The 23,545-nt window shown below is 43.5% G+C and overlaps 1 protein-coding gene across 2 annotated transcripts in view; it reads right to left on the bottom strand.

The window, feature by feature from the left end:
- The window catches only part of LOC118080482 (serine protease inhibitor Kazal-type 5), a 30,996-nt gene extending 13,356 nt beyond the window's left edge, over positions 1 to 17,640 (bottom strand). Inside the window, exons 1-9 of one of the 2 annotated variants that reach the window (XM_035105785.3) lie at positions 17,491 to 17,640; positions 13,769 to 13,794; positions 11,737 to 11,867; positions 11,561 to 11,641; positions 10,340 to 10,394; positions 6,693 to 6,823; positions 6,544 to 6,604; positions 4,292 to 4,428; positions 3,250 to 3,370 (exon numbers count right to left, since the gene is read on the bottom strand). In XM_035105785.3, coding sequence (XP_034961676.1) covers positions 3,250 to 3,370; positions 4,292 to 4,428; positions 6,544 to 6,604; positions 6,693 to 6,823; positions 10,340 to 10,394; positions 11,561 to 11,641; positions 11,737 to 11,867; positions 13,769 to 13,794; positions 17,491 to 17,542 — 795 coding nt within the window. In that variant the 5' untranslated portion in view covers positions 17,543 to 17,640. The remainder of the gene's footprint in view (positions 1 to 3,249; positions 3,371 to 4,291; positions 4,429 to 6,543; positions 6,605 to 6,692; positions 6,824 to 10,339; positions 10,395 to 11,560; positions 11,642 to 11,736; positions 11,868 to 13,768; positions 13,795 to 17,490) is intronic. The other variant, XM_035105787.3, reaches the window with a different exon arrangement.
- Positions 17,641 to 23,545: the final 5,905 nt, after the last annotated feature.

Here is a 23,545-nt window from a genome sequence, read left to right on the forward strand (position 1 = left end):
CTTTGGACCAGAGGAGGCACGGCATTTGAAACCACCTTGCTGGAACTGCTTTGATTAGAACCTGCATCATCAGAGATTTTGGCACTGCACCAGTGGCATAGCGTGGGTTGCCAGAGCTCGGGGCAGCATGGAGCAGGGGGTGGGAGGGAGCAAAATGGATTGAGTACACATGCACATTCAACTACCTAACACAGAGGTTTTCAACCTTTTGGGGCCCATGGCTCCCTTGACCAACTACATTCTTTCTGCGGCACCCCGTGTGGGGCTCAGGAGCCCAGTTATGTCACCCCCTTGCCTACACAGCCAGCAGCCCCTCACCACTTTTTGAACCCCTTCCTGTGTAGAGTGTTCCCTCAGTCTCCTCTCCTCTCCCCTCTGCTTGGGAGTCCTCTGGGCAGCCAGGGTTGTCACCCCTGGTCTCTGAGCTGTCCAAGCTGTCCACCCTGCCCCAAAGAGAGGTGCCTCCTCACACTGCCCCACAGGGGTCTGGGAAGCACACACCCCAACGAGCCCAAAAAGCATCATTTGCCTGTGGAGCTTGTAGCCAGGCCTGCTGCAACAAATAGCCACACAAGCCTTTGGGAGGCAGAGATGCAAGAGGGCATCAGAGGAGGGAGGGGAGGGAATGGGGACAGAGGCCAGTGTTACCCATGGCACCCTGACCATCATTCAAGGCACCTCAGGGTCAGGGCCGTCTTGAGCAGATCGCGCGCCCTGGTGCTGAGGGGCGGAGATCGCTCCGCCGCCCGCCCCGCCCTCGCAGGGTGCAATTGGTTTCCGCGCGGCTCCTTACCAGGCCGGCGCCCAGCTTACCAGCCCACCGCCATGGTGCACTGCGCCACCGGGGGTCTATGTAGAGACGGCCCTGCTCAGGGTGCCGGGGCACACTGGTTGAAAACCACTGACCTAACGGCATCTGTGTCCCTCGGGAGATCACAGCTGCAGAGATAAGAGTCGTTCCATTCTCTGGAGAGGTCACTTCCTGGAGAAGCCATTTTCAATGGAGCCCAGTGATGGAAGCGTGCAATTGTATTGAGGCAGCACTGGGTGTTGAAATTTTGCACCCCTAAGAATTTTGCTCCCGGGGCAGCTGCATCTGTGGACGCTTCCAAGCAACGCCACTGCATTGCACCCCCACCCCTGAAACTGTAGGCAATCCTCCCATATTGAAAGCAGCTAGCACAAGAAAAGAGCGTGGAGACTAGTGATGTGTAATGCATGCAATGCAATGGAAGAACTATTTTCTTAATCTCAGCAACATGCTGAGAAACCCTGCCACTGACATCATGCACACCAGGTAACCCCTCTGGCATCTGTGAATGCAGCACGAACATCTGCAGAAGGGGTGTGTGTGTATGTAAAGCTGAATACACAAAGCCCTCCCCTCCTCTGCAGATATCTGCATTATACATGTGTCACTACTCAGAGCATGTAATGTCAGAGGTGGGCCTATGGAGTGTGGCCCCACTTCCATGTTTCTTTACACAGGAGTTTGAATGTCTGAACAGGACTAATGTAGCACAGAGTACCCTAACCATGTGGAAGGGCTTCACAGCTATAATCTCTGGGCCACCATTCAAGCTTCACAACACACAAGCCTAACCTTGTTTAATCACAAGCAAGCCCTGGTGAATTCAAAAGGATTTTCTTACATGTCTTAACATGTTGAAAAAACCTGTTGGCTGCAAAATAGAAAGTTTTATCCTGAGACAAAGGAGTTGTTGTTGGTTTTTTTTACAGCAGAGCTAGGTTAATGAATGGTCTTCCCATTGAAAATCATGAGGAGAGATTGCATCTTTTCTTTTCATTCTTAAACAGCTGCTGATCTTAGTCAAATCATGAAAGCCTTATATTAAAAATATGAGAACTGTTTATTTACAATTCAAGCCACCTCTCTGGGGTGGCCACTTATGCATCACCCCAAAATATGACAAAGATATGCATAAAATTAGCATGTACTGATTTAGATGTATGAATGCAAATTTAGACAGGCTGGCTAATGCAAATTCAAATGAAAATACATCTCACCATAGTGATGAAGGCTGTGAACAGGTGAGCTGCTGCTAACTGTTGGTGGTAACTTCAAGGTCTCTGCTGCTTTCCCTTAGGGTTCTTCATCCTTAAACCAGGCTTGGACCAGACAGCCCTTCAAACAGAGGACTCCTTCAAATAGAGGGCTATCCTCTGTTAGCACTTCAAATAGAGAGTTGTCCTCTTTAAAGCAAGATGCATGGCCACCCTAATCATATCTCTGGTTGGTCTATATGAATTGTTGATGGGTATGATTAGGGATAAGTTCAACATGCATAAGCTCCCCACCCCATTCATGATTGGATGTGAGCCAGATCAGAGCCCAGCTACTACATTACCGAATTGTCCAGAAGCATCTCTTGCTCTACATCCCCAACAAAGGCCACTAGTTTTGTGTGACTAAAGCTGGACTAGGGCCCACATATTTGGCATATTAGAACCTAAATGCCAACATGCCATGCGTGAAAGCAAGTTTTCATTGCTTGTGTGGTTATCTCTGTAGGATGTTTTTACTAGTTTGGTTTATAGCTATTCCCTCCATTGACTTTTTATTGTTCTAGTAATGGCTTTCCTTAAAGGAAGTATAGTTTTGACTTGTTTGGCTATTTAATTTGTAAGTAATATTATGAAAGCTGGGCTAGATCTAAGGCAGCACTCAGGGGAAGTGGGGGCTTAGGCAGTATTCTCCTCAGATCAGCAACAAGTTGCTCAAACCAAGGAACTAACTCTGAGGCCCGGTGAGCCAGGAATTGGCCTTTGAAGAAAGCTGGCTGGGTGCTCAGAACTGGCACTGCAGCCTAGATGGTACCCTAGAAATTTCTAGCTTCCTTCATTCTCCATCTCATGGCATTCTTCTTTAACACCGGAGACCTCTCTGTGATTGAGCCGTCTCTATGACATGTTGCAATCATGGATTTGCTGTCTTCCTATCTCTGATCTACCAATACCTATCAGGCAACTCCCACGCCACACAGGACTGTGGCTTGTGTGTTGCTTTCTACTATGTTATCCCAGGCTGTTAAAGCCTTTGGACTGAGCTCAGCCTGGATGTTTTATGTTCATGTTTCTGATTTGCTATGAGAATGTGACCTCTCTACCCAATCATGCTTTCTAGACTATGGGCATTACAGCACAGTATCAGAGACAGGATAAAGCATCCCTTTTTCTTGAGTAGGAAAGTAGTGGTCAGGTAGCAGCTTGCCTGACATTTTTCCTCACCTCATTGCTGTTCCCTGGGTTGAAATTCCCTTGAGCGATTTTGTTCGCATAAGTACCCACGGCACCACCACCGCCTCCTCTTCCTCCTCCAACGATCCTGCCTTCTCGGACTTCTTTTTTGCTAAGAGGCATGGAATGTAGAAGAACGTGAGTAACAGGAATTGGAAACTGGGGTTCTTGTGTTCAAACACTTGTTAGAACTTGAACATTCGGGAGAAGAATGAAAGAAGAAAAGAAAACCAAGATAGTAAAACAAAAATGAAAACATAAGGAGAGAAAAAACCCAAACCCATGTACAAAGAAGTGAGCAGCTGCTTTGTTTTAATATATCAGAAATGTGGAACCTTTGGCCTTCCAGGTGTTGTTGAACTACAGCTCCCCTCAGCCCCAGCCAGCCTGGTCAGGAATGAAGGGAGTTGTACTTCAGCAACACCTGGAAGGACAAAAGTTTCCCACACCTGGTATATAGCAACTTATCCCAACCTGGTACTCCCTAGATCCTGGGTGGGGGGACCTGTCACCCTCCATATGCTACTGGACTATGGTGCTCAACATCCTTGACCATTGGTCATGCTGGCTGGCCAATTTTTTATAATGCAAATTTAGTGAAGGTAGGAAGGACAAATACACCTTCTTCAAATGTGCATCCTCCTCAAGAGGTTTTGGCTGGCTGGAAGGCATCCTCAAAGTGTTCTAATGTCCCTTGCTTGCCTGGATGGAAAACAATATATGTGAAAACCTCCGACTTTGCATGGCTGGTCAGCAGCTTATGGAAAAAGTCACACCAGCTGTTGCACCCACCACTGGCATGTGGCCCCCCAGAAGGCTGCCCGCTGAGGAATGTGGCCCTAGGGATAAAACCCTGGCCTAAGTAGCTAACATTACATAAACCATATACATTAAACACAAGGCATTTCTTCTGATAACTACTGTATTAGGTCACTTGTTGTGTTCAATGACTGCCCATAAACTTTGGAGAGTACATGCCAAAGTCTGCTATTCACAACAGCACATCATTTCATCTTTGAGTTAGAGCACTCACAATTTCTCTGAGCACATGATACACTTGTTGTTGTATGTGTAGCCAGTTGCATCCCGCACTGGAGCATTCTCACGGGTGCAAGTGAGTTCTCCACTGGGTCCCATCTCTGATCGATATTCATCACATCCATCATTCCTCTGCAGAGAAAGAACATGGTTTGCTTTGCTGGTCTGATTTTTGAAAACTCTGGAGGATCATCATTCACAGTGAATGCATCACACAGACACAGATGGTGTCAGGGTGTGACAGGGTGAACCATGTCACCCATTGCCTTGTGTCTGACTGAGGTGTTAGTCAAAGGAATCCTGAGTGCCTCTGTCTTAGAAACATTTGTTGGGTGTTGCCCTCTATGGCCAGCCTAATTATCATTCTTTAGCAGGGATATTCAAAGCATGCAATTGATCTGGATGATAAAAGCGATCTCCCCCACTTTTCCCAACAATGTGCTTAAAATACTGTCAACACCTTACCAGATCACAGGCAGACAACTGCACTAGAACAATTCAGAGAATACTCAGGTCCCTGTATCAATTGCTATGGAGCATGATGAAAACTTTTAAAAAGTTGCAACATGCTTTCAATCAATAGTGAATAAAGCCAACAAAGGTGGCTGGAATGCTGGCAAGAAAGGGCCTGCCCTTGATTCCTCAATACTATTTCATGAACTGGTGTTGCTTAGACATCTCACCAGCGGAAAACCTTTCTTATAGATTCTCTTTAGCGTTAATGAAGGCAAAAGAATGATGTGAACATGTGCACCAACAACCCGTATCCTCTCCTAGCTGGATCCACATGATGGAACAAGGGTAAAGTGAGTGAGTGAATAAATAAATAAAATAAATCTATGAGGATGTGTGGTGTAGTGGTTAAGAGCGGTAGACTTGTAATCTGGGGAACCGGGTTTGCGTCTCCGCTCCTCCACATGTAGCTGCTGGGTGACCTTGGGCTAGTCACACTTCTTTGAAGTCTCTCAGCCCCACTCACCTCACAGAGTGTTTGTTGTGGAGGAGGAAGGGAAAGGAAAATGTTAGCCGCTTTGAGACTCCTTTGGGAAGTGATAAAGCGGGATATCAAATCCAAACTCTTCTTCTTTAAAAAAAGTTTCTGCAATAACCAACTTTTATCTGGAAGGTTCTTTACTATTTTGTTTGATTGTTCAATTAGATGGGTATAGGACCTTTCATTAAAGTCTCCTTGAACTATTTCTTCTTTATGAGTCATTGAAACGTAGATTCTAAGTATGCAATTTATCTGGACGCAGCTGATCTGAAAAGTTCTGTCTCTCACTTTCCCCAACATGTTTAATTACAGTGTGGGCATAATTCACATTCCATTATAGTCAATATAAAACTTTATCATGATCATCATCATTTATACCTGACTCAAGGCAGTTTACAGATTAAAAAATAATTTCTAAAATGGACATTGCCCTCAAATGTGATATAGTATTTTAAACATTACGTATATTAAGATGACCTCTTTATGGACTAAAAATGTTATCCAGGGATGAACATTATCAATTAATGCAGATATGAATTTGGCTAGGCCTGAAATATAACCTTGAAGTCTACTGCTTTCTAGTTTTTAATGAAATCATTAAAAGCTTATCCAATGACTGAAATGCTGAACACAATTTTTTTAAATGACATTACAGGCAAATGTAGTTTCTATGATTCGGGCAGAGATAATGCAGGTCAATATAAGAACATAACGATAACATGCTGGATCAGGCCAATGGCCCCTCTGCTCCAGCATCCTGTTCTCACAGTGGCCAATAAGTTGCCTCTGGGAAACCCACAAGTAGGACCCAAGCAAAAGAGCACTCTCCCATCCAGTGATTTCCAGCAACAGCTGTTCAGGAGCATGGCTGCCTCTGATCATGGAATCACAGCATAGCTATCATGGCTTTTCCTCCTTGTATTTGTCTAATCCTCTTTTAAAGCCATCCAAGTTGGTGGCCATTGTTGCCTCCTGTGGCAGTGAGTTCCATAATTTAACAATGTGCTGCATAAAGAGGTACCTGTGGAACATGAGGGAGGACTTCCTCATTCTGTGCATAATGCGGTACTCTACCACACACATGACTTTTTGCATATGGAACAAGAGGCTAAACTGTGCATGTTCAAAACCTTGGATCAACAGAGTTGGAACCTGTTTGGAGTGAAACTGATTCCTCTCATTCTTGGTCACCATGGGTAAGAAATGCAGAATGTAAATGGTCAGATAAAAATTTGGATAAAGCTTTGTTTCACCTCGTTTTTTCCATTTTGTGGTTGTTCCTTTCCAACAGAATTCATTGTACCTCCATTTTTGCTGCAGGAAACAATGGATACAGTTTTACTTTGTTGCAGACACAGAGGCTCAATTTAATTAAAAAGCAAATATATTTCATCATACTCACAACTTCTGTAGACACATTGTGCATTTATTGCTATGCTGCTTGCCAGAAGCATCGCGAACTGGATTATTCTCTCTGGTGCAAGAAAATGACCCATCTCTGAAATAAGGCCAATATTCACTGCAGTCGTCATCCTACAGTGGAAGAAGAAGATCAATTTTCCTCCTTGAAGTCTCACTGAAGATAAAGTTCATCATGAGTTATCAACAGGATGCCCATATCCAGCATTTACGGTCCCTTAGAAAATCATGTGATCAGCAGAATGTTCAATCACATTTGACCGAACCAAACCCAATGGAATAAGTCTTTTATGAGGAATGAAGCACACTGGAAGTAATCTTCACTGGATGTAATTAAGAGAATAAGTACAAACCAGCAAGTTTCCAGAGGTGTAGCTGTGTTCATCTGTTGCAGCAAATATAGCAGTTTTGTAGCACCTTAAAGACTATCAAATTTATGATGTTATGAGCTTTTGCAGACTACATTCTACTTTATCAGATGTTTCTTTTATCAGATGCATCTGATGAAATAGACTAGAGTCCATGAAAGCTTGTGTTTGTCATAAATGTGTTAGTCTTCAAAGGTGCCATAAAACCAACCAAATGGTAGCATTGGTTTCAGTGGGGAATTGTCCACCCAGAATTCTTTCCCATGTAAATAAATCAATGCAGCAAATGTGCTTAATAGCCCAGGCACCCCCAAACTGCGGCCCTCCAGATGTTTTGGCCTACAACTCCCATGATCCCTAGCTAACAGGACCAGTGGTCGGGAAAGATGGGAATTGTAGTCCAAAACATCTGGAGGGCCGAAGTTTGGGGGTGCCTGCAATACATCATGTCTAGCACTTGAGATTCTGTTTCTTTGTAGATGTGTAATGTCTATTTTGGACTTTATATTAAGCAAGATTTTAGAAATACGTTAGACACATTAGATTTCAAAAACATAGTAGACACACTAGCAACAGAACTGCTTGCCGTGTTGCCAGCTTGTGTCCGTCTTTTCCTCTGCTCCTGGGTGGGAACAAACAATGGGAAAAACAGCAGAGTTTGTGCTTTATCCTTCTCCCACCCTTTCTCCTAGTTCTCTCTCTTTCTCCTAGTTCTCTCTCTCTCTCTCAGCTGGAATGCTAGACACAACCATATGAAGTCTAACCTGCACAAGCGTAAGCCACACAGTAAGCAAGCATTATGATGACGAATTAAGCCAAGCAATTTGAGCAAGAAACAAAGATATCATTTGGGAAAGAAAAGCCTGCCAATGAGAAGATTTGCTGCCTGTAGAAAGAGGTGTGCAAGAAATGGATTGGCCAAGATAAACAAGGTGCAATTAAGGCTTGCTTATGCCTGGTCCCACACCTTGCCCTAGCTGGAGCACTCCTGGGTGTTATTACCCCATTAAGCAGTAATTGAGTGCCAACAACGTGCTTGGAATGTTCCAAACAGGGAAGGCAGCCCAGGACCCGCCCTGGAGAGTTTACTATTTCAGTCTCGGAAACACAGGAAGGAAAAGATACAAACTCATCATGGCACACTCACTTGGGCCTGTCAGAAACCAAAACACATAGTACTGTACTAGTAACGGTTCAATTGTGGTTTTCAATGAGACCCTGCAATGGGTGAACTTGGATAATTTTAGACCCTGGACTCAATAGTCTCATGAAGGCCTTCTTTAGATAAGTAATGAGCATTACTTCTTTTAAGCCATACCTGATAATGTGGGTTTTTTGGGGGGGGGGCACTGTTCTATCTGTTCTATCTGCCCTCCAAGTCTGGAGCCAAACCGGAAACTAGGATTGCTATTAATACTCACAGGCAGGAACAGGTTTGGAGAATCAGAGTGGTACAATGGTTAGAGCAGGGCTGGTGATCCTGCGGCCTTCTAGATATTGTTGGACTCTATTTCCCACCAGTCCTAGCCATCATGGCTAAATGATCATGGGAGTTGTAGTCCAGCAACTTCTGGAGGGCCCCATCCCTAGGTTCTTCACCCTTTGGTTAAGCTAGGACCAGGGATGCTTGGGTTGAAATTCCTGGTGAGTGATTAACTTTACTGGATGACTTTGACCCATCACAATCTCTTAGGTCAACCTACCAGGTTGTTGTGAGGATAAAACAGAAGGAGAATGGAAACTGCTACTGTTGTTGTAATGAAGCATATTTGTACATATAAGAAGCAGCCAGAGACTGTATGATGAAAATCAACTCTTCCTGAACCATATTTCTAGTGAACCAGCAATGTGCTGTGGAGGAGGGCACCACCCCGAATTTCCATGAAATGTAGCAGGTCTCCACTTGTGCAATTTCTGTTCCAGAAGTGTTTTCACTATAATTACATATAGTATCAGCATCGTAACTCTAATCTCATTTAGTAAAATTAGACTGGGCTACAATCAAAGTGACAATGAAGTCTCATATCCTCCAGCACAAAAGCAAAAAACCAATTGCTAAGCCACTGGGTCAAATGCAGGGCTTAAACACATAATATCATCATATTTCAGGTATACCATTTTTCATGCCTCACATGCAATCCTGCACATGTCAACTCAGAGATTCCTCTCACCTTGCTGGTGGGTGACATTAAATGGCTGCCAGTGCTGGACCATTAAAGACCCCCAGATTGACAGAATATAGTCTCCCCCTTTCTTCTATGGGGAAATCCAAATTTACCCACCCACAATAACTGGCCAATTGTGGATGGACTTTAGGAGGTGGCAGCAGGGGGGAGCAGAGTCAGGTGGAAACTTTGTGCCAGTTTCCACTTGGGTCCTCTCCTTCAGGATAAAAAGGGACCCGCCTTCTCCCTTGGCACTACAGTCACCCTTTTGGTCTCCCACCCTCATTTCTGTGGTTTATTTTTCCCCTCTTGTTTATTATTTTCTTAATGACTTTGCTATGTAATTTTTTGGTTGCTGTATTTGGGGCTAGAAAGAAATTTTATCTCTAGGCAAATTGGTTGTTCTTGTGGTTTTTGCCACCCTCACAGCAATCATTACAACTTGAGTGGTTAGGTTCATAGTAATTACTCATAAGGGGAGGGTATTGCTTTAACTTCCCCTTCCAGGAATTGGGGTATCCCATTAAAAGGATCCTAGGGGAGGTGTTTCTGTCCATAAATCCAGATGGGGGCTGAGGACCATAGCACTCCCCAAGGCAATTTCCATGGGCTGCTTCTATTTGATGGAAACCATAGGGCAATCTTTTCCTGGAATGGATGTCCTAGGAAGCAGGAAGCAGACAGGCTGACCAAGTTGAAAATCACCCAGAGCCTGAGACAAATCACCTACATCTGTAATCAATAAAGTTGTGGCCTTTTTTTGGATCCATGAATGTAGCTCTGTGTATCTTTATACATGGTGTGAGGCACCAGGAGGCGGGCTCACTGTGCCTGAGCATGAAAATATGATCCATTAGCCTCAATGGGACTTATTCCCATGGAAGTTTGCACAGGACTGCGCTGTTAGCAAGTATTGCAGGTTGTCGCCAGCAATGTTGCTCAGGTGATGGTAAAGCCACATAAGAAGAGGAGTCATTTTCAGTTATTCTCCATCTCCTTCAAACTCCTGAAATAATCCAAAATTGTTTTCCTCCGTGTAACATAAATGGAATCAACGCTATTAGATGCCATTGGAGAGCTTTAAAATTTCTCCTCACCTTTGCTGAAGAAGGATTTTTGGGCCAATCCTTACCAGCAATTGCTCTCATTCTCCTATTAATGAAGATAATAAACAAAAACAGAGAAGAGATTATGAATGGAAAATGTACAGTAAATGGCGCAACACTTTAGTGTAGGGTGATATAAAGTTCAATACAAATTCCGCAATCTTTTTTCACACAAGAGGTTCTTTTCTTGGAATGCAAGAGAACTGCTGACATAAAAGAGAACAGAAGAAATCAAGACTTAAAGTAGGTAAGTAATGTTATTTGCTCAGAATTTCTATATCTAAGGACTTTTCTCTAGATTCAGGTAGGTAGCCGTGCTGTCGAAATATATAAAAAAATATAAAAAATGTCCAGTAGCACCTTAGAGACCAATTAAGTTTGTTGTTGGTATAAGCTTTTGTGTGCATATACGAAAACTTCTACCAAGAAAAAACTTAGTTGGTCTCTAAGGTGCAACTGGACTTTTCTCTATTGAGTCTCCCATGATGTCTTTAAATAGGATCTGATAACAAGTGCCTTCAATAATTTATAGCCCCAATTCATAGAAATCCCATTAAAATCAATCAGACTTACTCATGTAACTACGGTAATTTGTTTTACTTATTTCAATGGATAGAAACCATTGGATTTCCTCTCACATACCAGGACTTGATTTTCTTCTCCTTCTCTCTGCAGTTCCCCCATTCTTCCAAATTCTGTCCCAGAGTATTTCTCAGTCCTCCCAAGCAGATTTTGTGGGTGCACAGGAGGCAAGGAAGTCCCATTGCACAAGAGGAAGTCTGTTCTACTTGGATGCAGCATTGGATACAGCTTGATGGGACTGAAGTGTTGCCAACCTTCTTTGAATTATTGCCTAGATGGCCATTTACACAAACCACTGATATGAAAAGGATCTTTCAGAGCCCATTTGTATTGCTGAGAATCATATTCATGGAGACTGATTAAACCACTTATCCCTGAGCACCTTCCAAATCTGAAATGACTCTTAGGGAATGAGCACAGTTCTCATCTTAATATTGATGCAGACTCCTGCTCACTAAATCTGAATAGCTTCTCCTTCGTGGAAGGAATCTTGCATGCATTGAAACTAAAGCCCTGTGTGATTTCTAATGTGTGCTAGAGCTTAACTGCTGCCTTGATGGCCTTGATTTTTGGATCCACTTTTGGTGTTGATCTTGATGGTTTAGGGGAACAGCAGGGCACAAAACTGACCTCTCTGTTCTGGGGGTTATAAGTTGCAGTGTTTGCCTCTGCCAGGGGGTTTCTGCCATAGAGATGGAACTAGGAAATTGTCTGTAGGAGGAGAAGACATAGGGGAAACAACCAATATAACAGCTCTTATCATGGCATTAGCATCTCTGAAACAAGTGGTTGTTTCTAATACTCACAAGACTTCACGGCACATGACACACTTGTTCATATGTCTCCTGCCATCAGGACCGAAAACAGGGTCTATGTCTCTGTTGCAGTATAAATTCCCATCCTCTAAGAATGGTTGGAATTCACGGCACATGCCCTCCTAAAGGGATAAAGGAAAGCTTAATGAGGCTTGCTTGCTTTCTTCTGCTTCTGCAATCCTTAAATTGCTTCAGTTCTCCGGTATAATCCTGTTTATATGGAATGAAAGTGAGTAATATGAAGGTGGGAATGCAACCCTCTTCTAGTTTTCGCTTTCGCTTGCTCTGTCACTGAGTTTCAATGTTTATTTCATTTGAATGGAAAATCCCACTCAAATTTAGACATTTCTGGAGGGGAGTGGTAACAAAAATGGAGCTCAAATGATAGTCAAACTCTGGACACAATCCACCAAGAGGCATACCCTCCAACTCCTGGATTGAAAAATCCAGGATCAGCGGCGGCGCAGCACCGGAAGTCACTTCTACACATGTCACCGCCCGATTTCCGGTGCCCAGACATGGGCAGAGCTGCATCGGAAGTCGCTTCTATGCATGTCCGGACATGCGTAGAAGCGACTTCTGGTGCCAGGCTGCCCATGTCTGCATGTCTGGGCACCAGAAATCGCTTCTGCGCATGTCCAGACATGCACAGACAGCCAGGAGCTGGCGGAGCTTTACGGGATATTTACAGGATATAATCAATTTGGGATAACAACAGGAAACGGTAACAAAATACGGGGGTTTCCTGCGAAAAATGGGAGACTTGGCAGCTATGCCAAGAGGTTCAGGTCTGCAACCCCATTAAAATGGGTGAAGGTAAATGGAGCCCTCTGTTACTTGGGCATTTCAATGTGATGGTCATAGGTAGCTGAGACAGGGATTCTGTAACCCTTGTGTTTAATGCTAGTGTAACACTGGAAGCTACCTTAGACCAAGCTGGACCACTGGTCCACCTAGCTCAGTACTGTTTACACCAGGACTAGCCAAAGTGATACCCTTCAAATGTAGTTAGACTCCAACTCCCTTCATCCCCAGCCCACATGGCCACATTGGAAATGTAGTCCAACAACACATGGAGGGCATCACATTGGTTATTCTTCACCAGCAGTTAAGGTTGTGGTGGAGTGGGGAGACAGCGAGCAGTGGGGTGGGGCTGGTGCAGTGCAAACCCACCAGCAGAAGCAATCTGGTCCTATGTCAGTGCATTTACACCACACTGACTTCACCACCACCACCACCACATTCTTCTCTTCTCCATCCCAGTTTGCTGCAGCAACTCAGCTGAATAGAGATCAGGTGGATGGCGTAGCCCCACCACACTGCCTACTGCTCATTGTTTACAATGACTGGCAATAGCTCTCCAGGGTTTCAGTCTTTCTCAACCATACCTGATTATGCCAGGAAGGAACCTGGGACCTTCTTCGTGCAAAGAGTATGCCCTTCTAAGCCATATGCTTCTTAAAAAACATGTGCCACCATGTTGAATATTTCTACCACTATTCCATGTTGGTTAGAGCAGAGAGGCCCCATAGAGCATTGATTCCCCCTCCAACCTACTAATACTGGGCAGAGACTGGGGAGTAGCACTAAGAATCCACCAGGATTGCTTAACGCAATCTAACCAGAGAATCCCAGAAGGATCTCCGTTGATTAGAAAGCATGGTCACAATGACTGGGCAATGGGGAAGATAGGTTGCCAGGAGGCAGTATTAACCAGGCTATTATGTAGTTTCCAGGTGCATTTTTGCCTTCTTCTTTTTTTTGGGGGGAGGGGGGAATCCTGCCCTACGTTGCAGGCCTTTTGGAAATATTGGGCAACAGAGATGTTGGCTGAACTGCAACAGTTAAACTCCAGCAATGTTATTCGTTTCACAAATAACACGTGAAAATTTATTACCAAATGCAAGTGAATTCTCAGCACCTTTAACAAACTACAGTTCCCAGAATTCTTGGTGGGGTGTTTTAAATGTATGGTGTGTACACAGCCTGATTTAGGAAAAATAAGAGAAAAGTCTGAACTAACCTGGTATCTCATTTGACTGGCAACATCTGCAACAAAAATACGCAGATTGTAAATTCGTGCATTGTTATGGTACAAATTCAAGTTTTAAAAAGACGGTTACTCAATCAAAGAGGTGGTTACAGTTACATGGTCCAACAAACCCACCCCATCACAAATGCAAACAAACACCACTACAGACAACCACAGAGAACCAACTACACCCAGCCCCCCAGCCCCTCTTACTACAAAGGAAATGTAACAAGTGAATAGAAAGAGAACCTATCCAGTGGATGCTTACACAAACCCCACACATACACTATAAAAAAGAATATAAATTTCACCACCCCACCCCTCCTCTCCCCCACTCTCTTTCCCCTACCTTGTACTGTACTCAACACTAACCATAGCTGCCAAGTTTTCCCTTTTCTCACGAGGAAGCCTATTCAGCATAAGGGAATTTCCCTTTAAAAAAGGGAGAACTTGGCAGCTATGAACACTAACATCTCATAACAAATTTAACTGATCTATAGAAAAGACATTACAACCTGACAAAGAGACAATGCACGTACGTTTGATAGTAATTTTATTAGTTTTCCGTTACAACAATCCAATAATAGCCTCATTATAACAATGCCAAATTATAATACAATTAATAATACCAATCATGGAGATGCCAAATTATGTATCTTTAGGTGCCCCCCTCCCCATGTGCTAGAATTAATGGTTTGATGGTTTTCCTTGTTTCAGCGTTCCAAATGCATGTGCTTTTGTAAACCAAGAATTTCCCTGATCCATATAGCCTTCCGCATGGTTAATGGTCCTTGATAAAGATCTGCATAGGCATCCACACCAGATGTACCAGTTGGCTTCAAAGGGGATCAGATGAGCCTCATAATGCAAACTCAGACCAGCTGCTTGCACAGAACACACTTGCTGGGTTGATGTGAAAATTATTTTCACTGAATTACCCTGTAACCCTAAGCATTAGAAATAAACCTTACTGAAATGAGAGGGACTTATTTCTCAATAAACACGGGCTTGGGCTTGCACTCCTGCTTTCTATAATTTTGAGGCCCATGCTTGCTTGAGTTACTTGTTGCTTGTAGTGACACTTTGTGCACATCATGATCATATATATCTCTCCTCTCTCGGCAAGTGATGATGGTGGTGCACCTATGGAAACACAGTCCTGAGCACGGCTTTTAATGGGAGCTGTGTTAAATGTAAGCACTTTTATTTAATGAGATTGTGCATTGGACTGCTTGCCAACTAAACTATTTGTATAATACTACTAATTGCAGATTCCTTGATTCATACCACCCAAATATTTCTGTGTGGTTCCCAAAATGTTGTGACTGAGCTATAGGAAGTTCTTAACAAGGATTAGTTAATGTAACATTTGTCAGGAACATCTTACAACCCAAACCCAAGCCTAGAATACCTTTCCTTAACTAAACTGATTTAGATATTTAGAACAGCATGTCGTACAGCCTCTTTTTTGTTTCTTTTTCTTCCTTTCTCCCCTTTTACATTTCTTTTGTTTTATTCTAGTATTTCATATAAAGCAGCCTAGTCAATATATGGGGTGTTTGGGGAGGGGTATTGCATCTGGTGGGGGACACATCATGCTCCTTCTGGGATCGTTAGTCCACTTTCAGTCCCCACCCTGCACTTAGCTCTCAACTGTGGTTCCTAGAAGCTGTCAGCATGCGACAGAAGCCACACCCCAGGAACAGCTTTGACTCGCTGGCTAAGCCAGGTGAGGGTAGCTGCTGAGTCTCAAATCCTCAGTGAATTAGGAACTTCCTCTGCATGAAAAGACAGACTCCGGTGGATTGAGTGGACAAGACCAATAGTGGGTCCAATGGTAAAGAAGGCGTTTTCTGCATGTGATGTAGAGGGAAGTGAGGAGCAGATGGGGCTTGTCAACCAGGGAAAGTAACCCATCTAGGAGAAGAAAACTCTGATCCTAAACCTCTGCTGCCTTGTGGGATATCTTCAGGAGAAGAAAATGCTAAGGCGTAAGCCCTACACACATCCAAAGTAGAATCCATAAGACAGTTTGATGGCACATTGTATGCCTCCTTCTGGCAATTCCTGCAGCTGGTGCCAAACATATTGCTCTGCTTTCCTTTGAACCACATCAGCGAGGCCAAGAGGGGGGACTTGTCATCTGGGTAGCCCAGGACCTCTATACATACTGCCCAGGTTTGCACCCTGTACGTTCACTTCGGTGCTACTAATGAAGCAGTTTGACTTCAGCCCCAAAGGTGCACTCCATTGTCTCTCAAGACAGACAGATGCCAACAACAACAAGTCAATATAAAGCAGGGAGCTCTCTATATGAAATATTATTACCCTAACTCAGGGATGGGGAACTTGTGGCCTTCCTGCCAGTGTGGCTAATAATAAGGGATGGTGAGAGTTGAGGTCTACCCACATATGGAGGGCTAGAGGTTCCTCATCCCTGCCCTATCCAAACCACAGATCTGAAGATTACCATCTCTCTTTAACACCCCACCTCAGTAAGCAATCTTTGGTGCCACTGCTTGTTTCCACTTTGGTCCATGGATCAGAGGTGACCTATGTCAAGTCATCTTCCACCTGAAGACACTTTGTGATGGGCACATCTTGCCACTTACCACAATTTTGGGACCACCTGGGAAGCTGTAGCGGTTAAGATGTAATGGTTGCCCTGAGAAATTTGCTGCCGCCCTCCACACCGCAAGTCTGCTAGATAAGGAGACTCCACAGATCACAAACAGCAGACACCCCCTGATGCCAATGAGAACTGAAAGCAAATCAAGCTGTACTGAAAACTAGCATAGAATGTCCAATCTGCATGTCACTGGAGGTGACAGGTCCTTTAGACTAGATCACTATCAGTCTACCTGACTAGTCCAGTGCTGTCCATTGTTACATCCTGCCACTTATAGCCACTGCTTCTGCAATTCCTCAGACAAATCAACCAGCTGATAATAACTTGCCCAAGAGGCACAGACAGACATTGGGATAAACAACTCAAAGAGCGGGGGGGGGGGGAATTCCAGACACATTAAGTTCAATTACTTGCAGATGGCAGGATTATCTAGATTTTATGACAATGAATCCATAATTCTATTTATATCATACAATAACAGCCATACCGAGCCCTGATTGGTTGGTCCATATTTGCGCTCTCTCTCTCTCTCTCTCTCTCTCTCTCTCTCTCTCTCTCTCTCTCTCTCTCTCTCTCTCTCTCTCTGCAGAATCACCCTATCTTTATTTTCATTCCTGTTTAATGTCAACTCTGTTGAACGAGTTGAAGAATTCCAAGTCTGCCCTATGCATGGATACAAACACTCAACCACATTTTGACAGAAGAATGTCATTTCATCAGACAGTGCATTTGAATTGTCCACCCAAAAGGCAAAATAGATGAAAATAGATATTGCTTTTGCCAAAACAAGGAAGCTCTCTACCTTCTTCACTTTCAAACCTTCAAGGTATTTGACAACAACAAAGGTATGCCTGCCACCAGTTCCATAAATCATTTTTTAAACATTGATATGATCATGAATGAAGTAAAAGTGCTTAGTATTTCCTAGTCCTTGGCTTTCCTCAGTTTTCTCTTCAAATAAGCTAGTTCTCTTGTTAGGTAATGTCTTAGTTATCATTGTTTTTAAAGGACTACGTGGTGCCCACTCCTTGGGCAAAGATGACATCCCCTACCACAGACATTGGTTATAACAAATGTAGCTTACCTTCAAAGTGGCTGAAAAGTGCCAGGGCCACGAAGACCCCTGCTACCTTCATGGTAAGGATAATGGTGGTAAACGTGTTTTGATTCTCTTAGCTCATTGCTCACAAGAAGCCACACAGGTGAAGCTCTGATTGCATATGTACATATAGGAGACAGGTTTCTCCGCCTTCCTTGTGACATAACCTTCAGAACAGCCATCATTAGCCATGAAAACCAGTCTGATGAGGGGTGGTTTGAATTCTAATGATTCCTTCAGCATAACTTTCATCAGGATGGGACTGACTGGGAGCCACACCCTGGATTTTGTCAAAATGAGACGTTTACCAATCGGTCAGCTCATTTTTCAGCAGCAGCAGAGCATCCTGGCTGCAGGATGCTGCATCCAAGAGGTATGCTCAAATCAAAGACCTTCCTGGGACTATATCTGAAGGGCAGTATAAAAATACTGCTATTACCAGCAAACAGAGCCACCCAGATGCAATATCTGAATAGCTGAGCATTGCTGGAGTTTGTGGGCTGCATCTAATGCTAGTAGACCCATTTAAGTTGATAGAAATGACTAACTTGGGGCCCTTAGTTTCAGAGAGTCTGAGCAGAGTTTAGTTGACTTCAACTCCAAGATAATAATGTTACTAATAAGGAATTACATTCCTAGCTGGGAGCTCTCAGAGATAACAATAGTGAATCTAGTAGTATGATAGCATTTTACAGACTTTACAAATTGCTTCCGCACAGAGTTCAGCTACATGCTTTGCATACAAAAAGTCCCTGATTCCAATTCCCAGCATCTTCAGGTAGGCTAAAAAACGACTATTGCCAGCACAATAGTATCTCTGCTCTGGCATAACCTATTATTGGTGGAACAAAGCAAAATCTATTATACAGCTGTAATCTTTTGTTCCACCAGTACAATAGATTTAGTAGTGAGCAAGCCTATCTTCGTCCAGCAGGCATAACTTGAGGACAGGATTGCAGTGCTAGTCTCATCCCAGCTTCCAATACACCCTTCAGTTAGGCTGCTGTTTGCGGGATTCCTGAATGGCTGAATTTGTTTGGGGGGAATGTGAATCAGGAGAACAATAGTGACAGGTGAATGTCTCAAGGCTTGGTCTAAGTGCCTTTACATGATGACAGCAATAATATAATAGCACTTAAGACTTCCTGGTTTCCAAGTTCTAACTATCGGATCTCTCCAAGTATTATTCCCATTTGAAAAACAGATAAATATGATCAAATGATTTTCTGGATGACATCTGCTTATCTTCCAGGTTTCTGCACTGACATCTATCACCGCTCTTTGGAAATGCCAGCTAAGTGCGCAACCAGTGAGGCTCACTGTGCAATTTTCATTTCTTTTTTCTGTCCAAGCTTGCGAATAACAAACTGAAAATATGAGAATTTGGGCTGTTATGCTGAAATGTACAATACGTTATACCATTGTGGAAGAACATTGGCATGGAAATATATTCAGAAACTGCTGTTCCAGTGAGTTTCAAAGTTTAGTCCACACCAGCTATATCGTGAAACATATCCAGTGGAAGCTCAAACTGACTTAGGAAAAAGATCCACTGCACACTAGCTTCTGTCCAGTGTGTTCATTTGGAATAAGGCTAAGACCACAAATACTTCAGAAATAAATCATACCAAAATTATTTTTGTGTCTCTGGAGGTTTCAAAAGTCTATGTTGTTCAGAGACATAGGGGATAACACATATTTGCAAATGAATCTTTATGTCTGGCTCCCCTACACACTCACTTTGTAAGTTTTTCAGCCAGTGCTGTGTCCCAGACCTTTGTCTACCACTGCAATAAAAATGGAGTTTTGCAGCACCAATGCTTGGCTAATTACAGACAAACTGCAGCCAGTAGTAAGGCTATTAAATCCTTATACACAATTTTGTCCATAGCAACTCTCTATGCTTTCTGATCAATCTGAAAATTGTATTTTTAAAAGGTGCATTGGCAACCAGGATTGATTTTCTCCTTCTTCTTCTTTGATTGCTGAAGGCTAATTGAATTTCTATTCTTGTTCCCTGGCACATATTTTTGCCCAGCTTGGAAGGCGGCACACTGCTTTCATCAACAGATTTCACTCCCTTTACTTCTTTCATTCTTCACAGGCTCAAACAAAGTGATGTCATTCTGATGGCATGAATGAAATAGCGCTGGTGAGGCAGCTGCTCTACAATGAGCTGTTTCACCTACACCAATGTGTGTTATAGATCAACTGCATGGAGGGTTGTGTTCTGCCACACAAATTTCTAGTTGGAATGCTTTGTGATAATAAAGAAGAGAACAAGCACATGGCAGGAAGCAGCCCCCATGCAGGTGACGTTTCACATAACCAACATGTTGCAGACATTACCTGCGGTGGCAGCTGGTAGCCGCTGGACTTGGTGGGGTGGCCTGTGGCCAAGGAGGTCATGTAGGCAGGGCCAGTAAGGCCACATGGGTGGAACAAAGGGGAGTCACATGGACAGGGCCAAGTTGTTCTGGTTTTCTTCCTCCCTTGCAAAAGTGTGGATGCCAAGGCATTGCAGCTGTATAAGTACTCAGTACCTAGCTAAACTGAAAAGTGTTTAACCTTGTTTCAGGAGCTCCTGCTGTAACACATTCTAGCAGTTTGAAACCCCCAAGAGCCACTATCAGTAAGGGCTTATTTACACTTAACTTTCCTCTACACTTTAAATATCCCAGTCTTAATTCTTTTTTCATTCTGGAGCTTTCCCTGTAAAAACTTGCTCTTTGCCACTGAATTGGAACAAGCAGCTATCCATGGAAAACCTGAATTGCCATTTGTTGCACTTCAGCTATAAAGAACGGGCTTTCTGTGCCGAAGGGTAGGGGGTGGACCAGATAGCCAGATCTGAGTTAGTGAGTCCTCTTATTACACGTAATATATAATTTTTTAGAACTAAATCACACAACCTGTTTGATGTGGTTGAACTAGACTGCCAAATCCAGAGATCAGCAGTGGTGGTGAATTTGATGGAAAATCTCACCATGAGCACAGATTATTGGCAATCATGTGCAGAAGTTCAAATCATATGGTATATCAGCTCAACTCAGGTTCAGGATCAACCTTACAGTTGTGGCGAACCACTCCAAAATCTGGTTTGCCTTAAGGAGTATGCCCCCTGTCAGGGGCGATGGAAGGCGTTGTGACACCCGGGGCGGGCATCACAACGTAGGGCGCATGTGCGGCGTCGCTACATACGACGCACGCACTGTACGTAGCGATGCCGCACATGTGCTGTATAGCTGTTTGCAACCGGCACCGCTCCAGCGCTGTACGGACGGTGCCAGCTGTGAATGGAGGATCCAGCAAAGGTGGCTGCGGTGGGGTGGTGGCTGCTCGAGCCCCCGCGGGGTGACTTCTTATCACCTCTGCAGACATGGAACCCGGGGCAACCCCCCCCACACCCCATTGCGACGCCACTGCCCCTACTATCCAGATTTCATGCAAAAAATAGCCTTCCAAGAAAGGCAAAACCACTGATTAGTGTTCATTCATGCTACTTTAATTTTGGTTTGGCTACTGTCATGTTCTAATTCACAACAGTCATTTGCAGCTTTATTGGTTCAGAGTGATGCAATTTTTGATGGAGACAGAGATGGGGTGATGTTTCAAGAAAATATGTAAGTCAGCATTATTATGGGCTTTAAACATGCCAGGGACATCCTGTAACATTTTATTTTATAAGGTGCTAATGGCTAACAGTGAGAACTAGACTAGGATGATACATCCCTATGTAATTCTTCCACAAAATTCTATGGAGATGAGACAGAGATGCCCAAATAATTTGTTTTCAGATTTACATTTATGTCATATTTATAGGATACCAAAGAAATCCATACTAATTCTAAATCCATGCAGGAAAATAATATATATCCAATATTGATCTGATCCAGCTGGGAGACAATATCTGTTGAAGCAGAAATAAAGTGTGTACAGTGGTACCTCGGTTTAAGTACACAATTGGTTCCGGAAGTCTGTACTTAACCTGAAGCGTACTTAACCTGAAGCGAACTTTCCTATTGAAAGTAATGGAAAGTGGATTAATCCGTTCCAGACGGGTCTGCGGAGTACTCAACCTGAAGCGTACTTAACCCGAAGTATGAGTGTAATTGGTTCTGGAGGTCCGTACTTAACCTGAAGCGTACTTAACCTGAAGCGAACTTTCCCATCAAAAGTACAGTAATGGAAAGTGGATTAATCCTTTCCAGATGGGTCCGCGGAGTACTTAAACTGAAAGTACTCAAACCAAGGCGTACTTAAACCAAGGTATGACTGTATTTCTAGCTTGTTGAGGAACCAGTTTTTTTCCTAAAAATGTTTAGGGGTATACATACCCCTGTGTCCCCCCAGAAAAAGCACTGTGAGGGACCGTGTGCTCAAGAATTGAACACCCCTATATGGCATTAGCATACAGTTTTGAAAACAGTGTATTTCATTAAAAAAGAGTTTTTCTCATTTTTCAATTCAAAGTTTCCAATTTTCCATATCAGGAATATACAAAATTTAAAATGTGGTAAGTAAAATACAGCCTGCCATTAGCCTAACCCACTTTAAGATGCCATGAAAGAGCAGGGAAATGCACGTTTCATGTGTCAAGATGGGGAACATGCCTGTGAATAAAAGTCAGCCACGGCTTTGGATGAAACATAATTGTTTCTGAGAAAAATCAGTGCAACATCTAGACAGTGTGCAATATTCACTGCCTCAGGAGACTACCGACTCATTTGCAAGAGTGGGTTAATTTCATTGCATCTAACAGCATCTGTATCTTAGATAAGCGTAATCAAAATCTCATAATTTAGGGCGTAAACTGATCGCCTGCAGGGGTTAAGAAGGGATTGCATTCCATTCATGACATTGCACAATCCTCCCAGCGCATTGGGGTATTTTACGCATGATCCACAGAACATCAGGTAGAGCGCACTTCTGGGAAGTAAGTGGTAACTGGCCAGAATATAAACATTCTGCCATTCTTGATCTTGATCCTTTTTAGGTCTTACCCCCTTCTCCTCAAGGAAATGAAAACTGTATCACCTGTTGGCTGAAATGACAGGCTTTCATCAGCGGGGCGAATTTTAGCTGAACATTTCTTGTGAGCTTGGAGCCACTTGACAAGGAGATAAGATTTTTGTGTGGATTAGTCCAGCTTTTCTGAATGACTCTTCCTTTTTACTTCTGCTTCTCATGGCCTACCCTTGACTCTTAACTTCACATCATGGTGTTGGGAAGAAGTGTTGTGAATAACAAGCTAAAAGGTAAGAAACTGACTGTTCTTTCTCTCCCCTTCCATCCATGTCCTGCTGTGGAACATCAAATGTGACCCATTCACTCCTTAAGGCAAATGAAAATGTTCTGCTGGTTGCCTCTCTACATTGGTGCTTTGGTGCTTTATCCATGGAAAACCTCCTGAAACAAAACAATCGTTTGTGTGTAGGATTGTGTGTAGGCTGAGCTGTCAATCACCATATCTAAAGCAGTGGCAGAAAGCCAAGATGTATTCAATCTGTATATAAGTAAGTCTCAGAAAATGGTATTGCCACCACACCCTATTCTTACTTAGTGCCTTGGGGTGCTGTACAGCCATTTTGAAACTTACTTATTGTTGTTGTTGTTGTTGTTTAGTCGTTTAGTCGTGTCCGACTCCTCGTGACCCCATGGACCACAGCACGCCAGGCACTCCTGTCTTGCACCGCCTCCCACAGTCTGGTCAAACTCATGTTCGTATCTTTGAGAACACTGTCCAGCCATCTCGTCCTCTGTCGTCCCCTTCTCCTAGTGCCCTCAATCTTTCCCAACATTAGGGTCTTTTCCAGGGAGTCTTCTCTTCTCATGAGGTCGCCAAAGAATTGGAGCCTCAGCTTCACGATCTGTCCTTCCAGTGAGCACTCAGGACTGATTTCCTTAAGAATGGATAGGTTTGATCTTCTTGCAGTCCATGGGACTCTCAAGAGTCTCCTCCAGCACCATAATTCAAAAGCATCAATTCTTCGGCGATCAACCTTCTTTATGGTCCAGCTCTCACTTCCATACATCACTA

The sequence above is a fragment of the Zootoca vivipara genome, chromosome 2 (genome assembly GCF_965207765.1).
Source record: "Zootoca vivipara chromosome 2, rZooViv2.hap1.1, whole genome shotgun sequence".
NCBI lineage: Eukaryota > Metazoa > Chordata > Lepidosauria > Squamata > Lacertidae > Zootoca > Zootoca vivipara.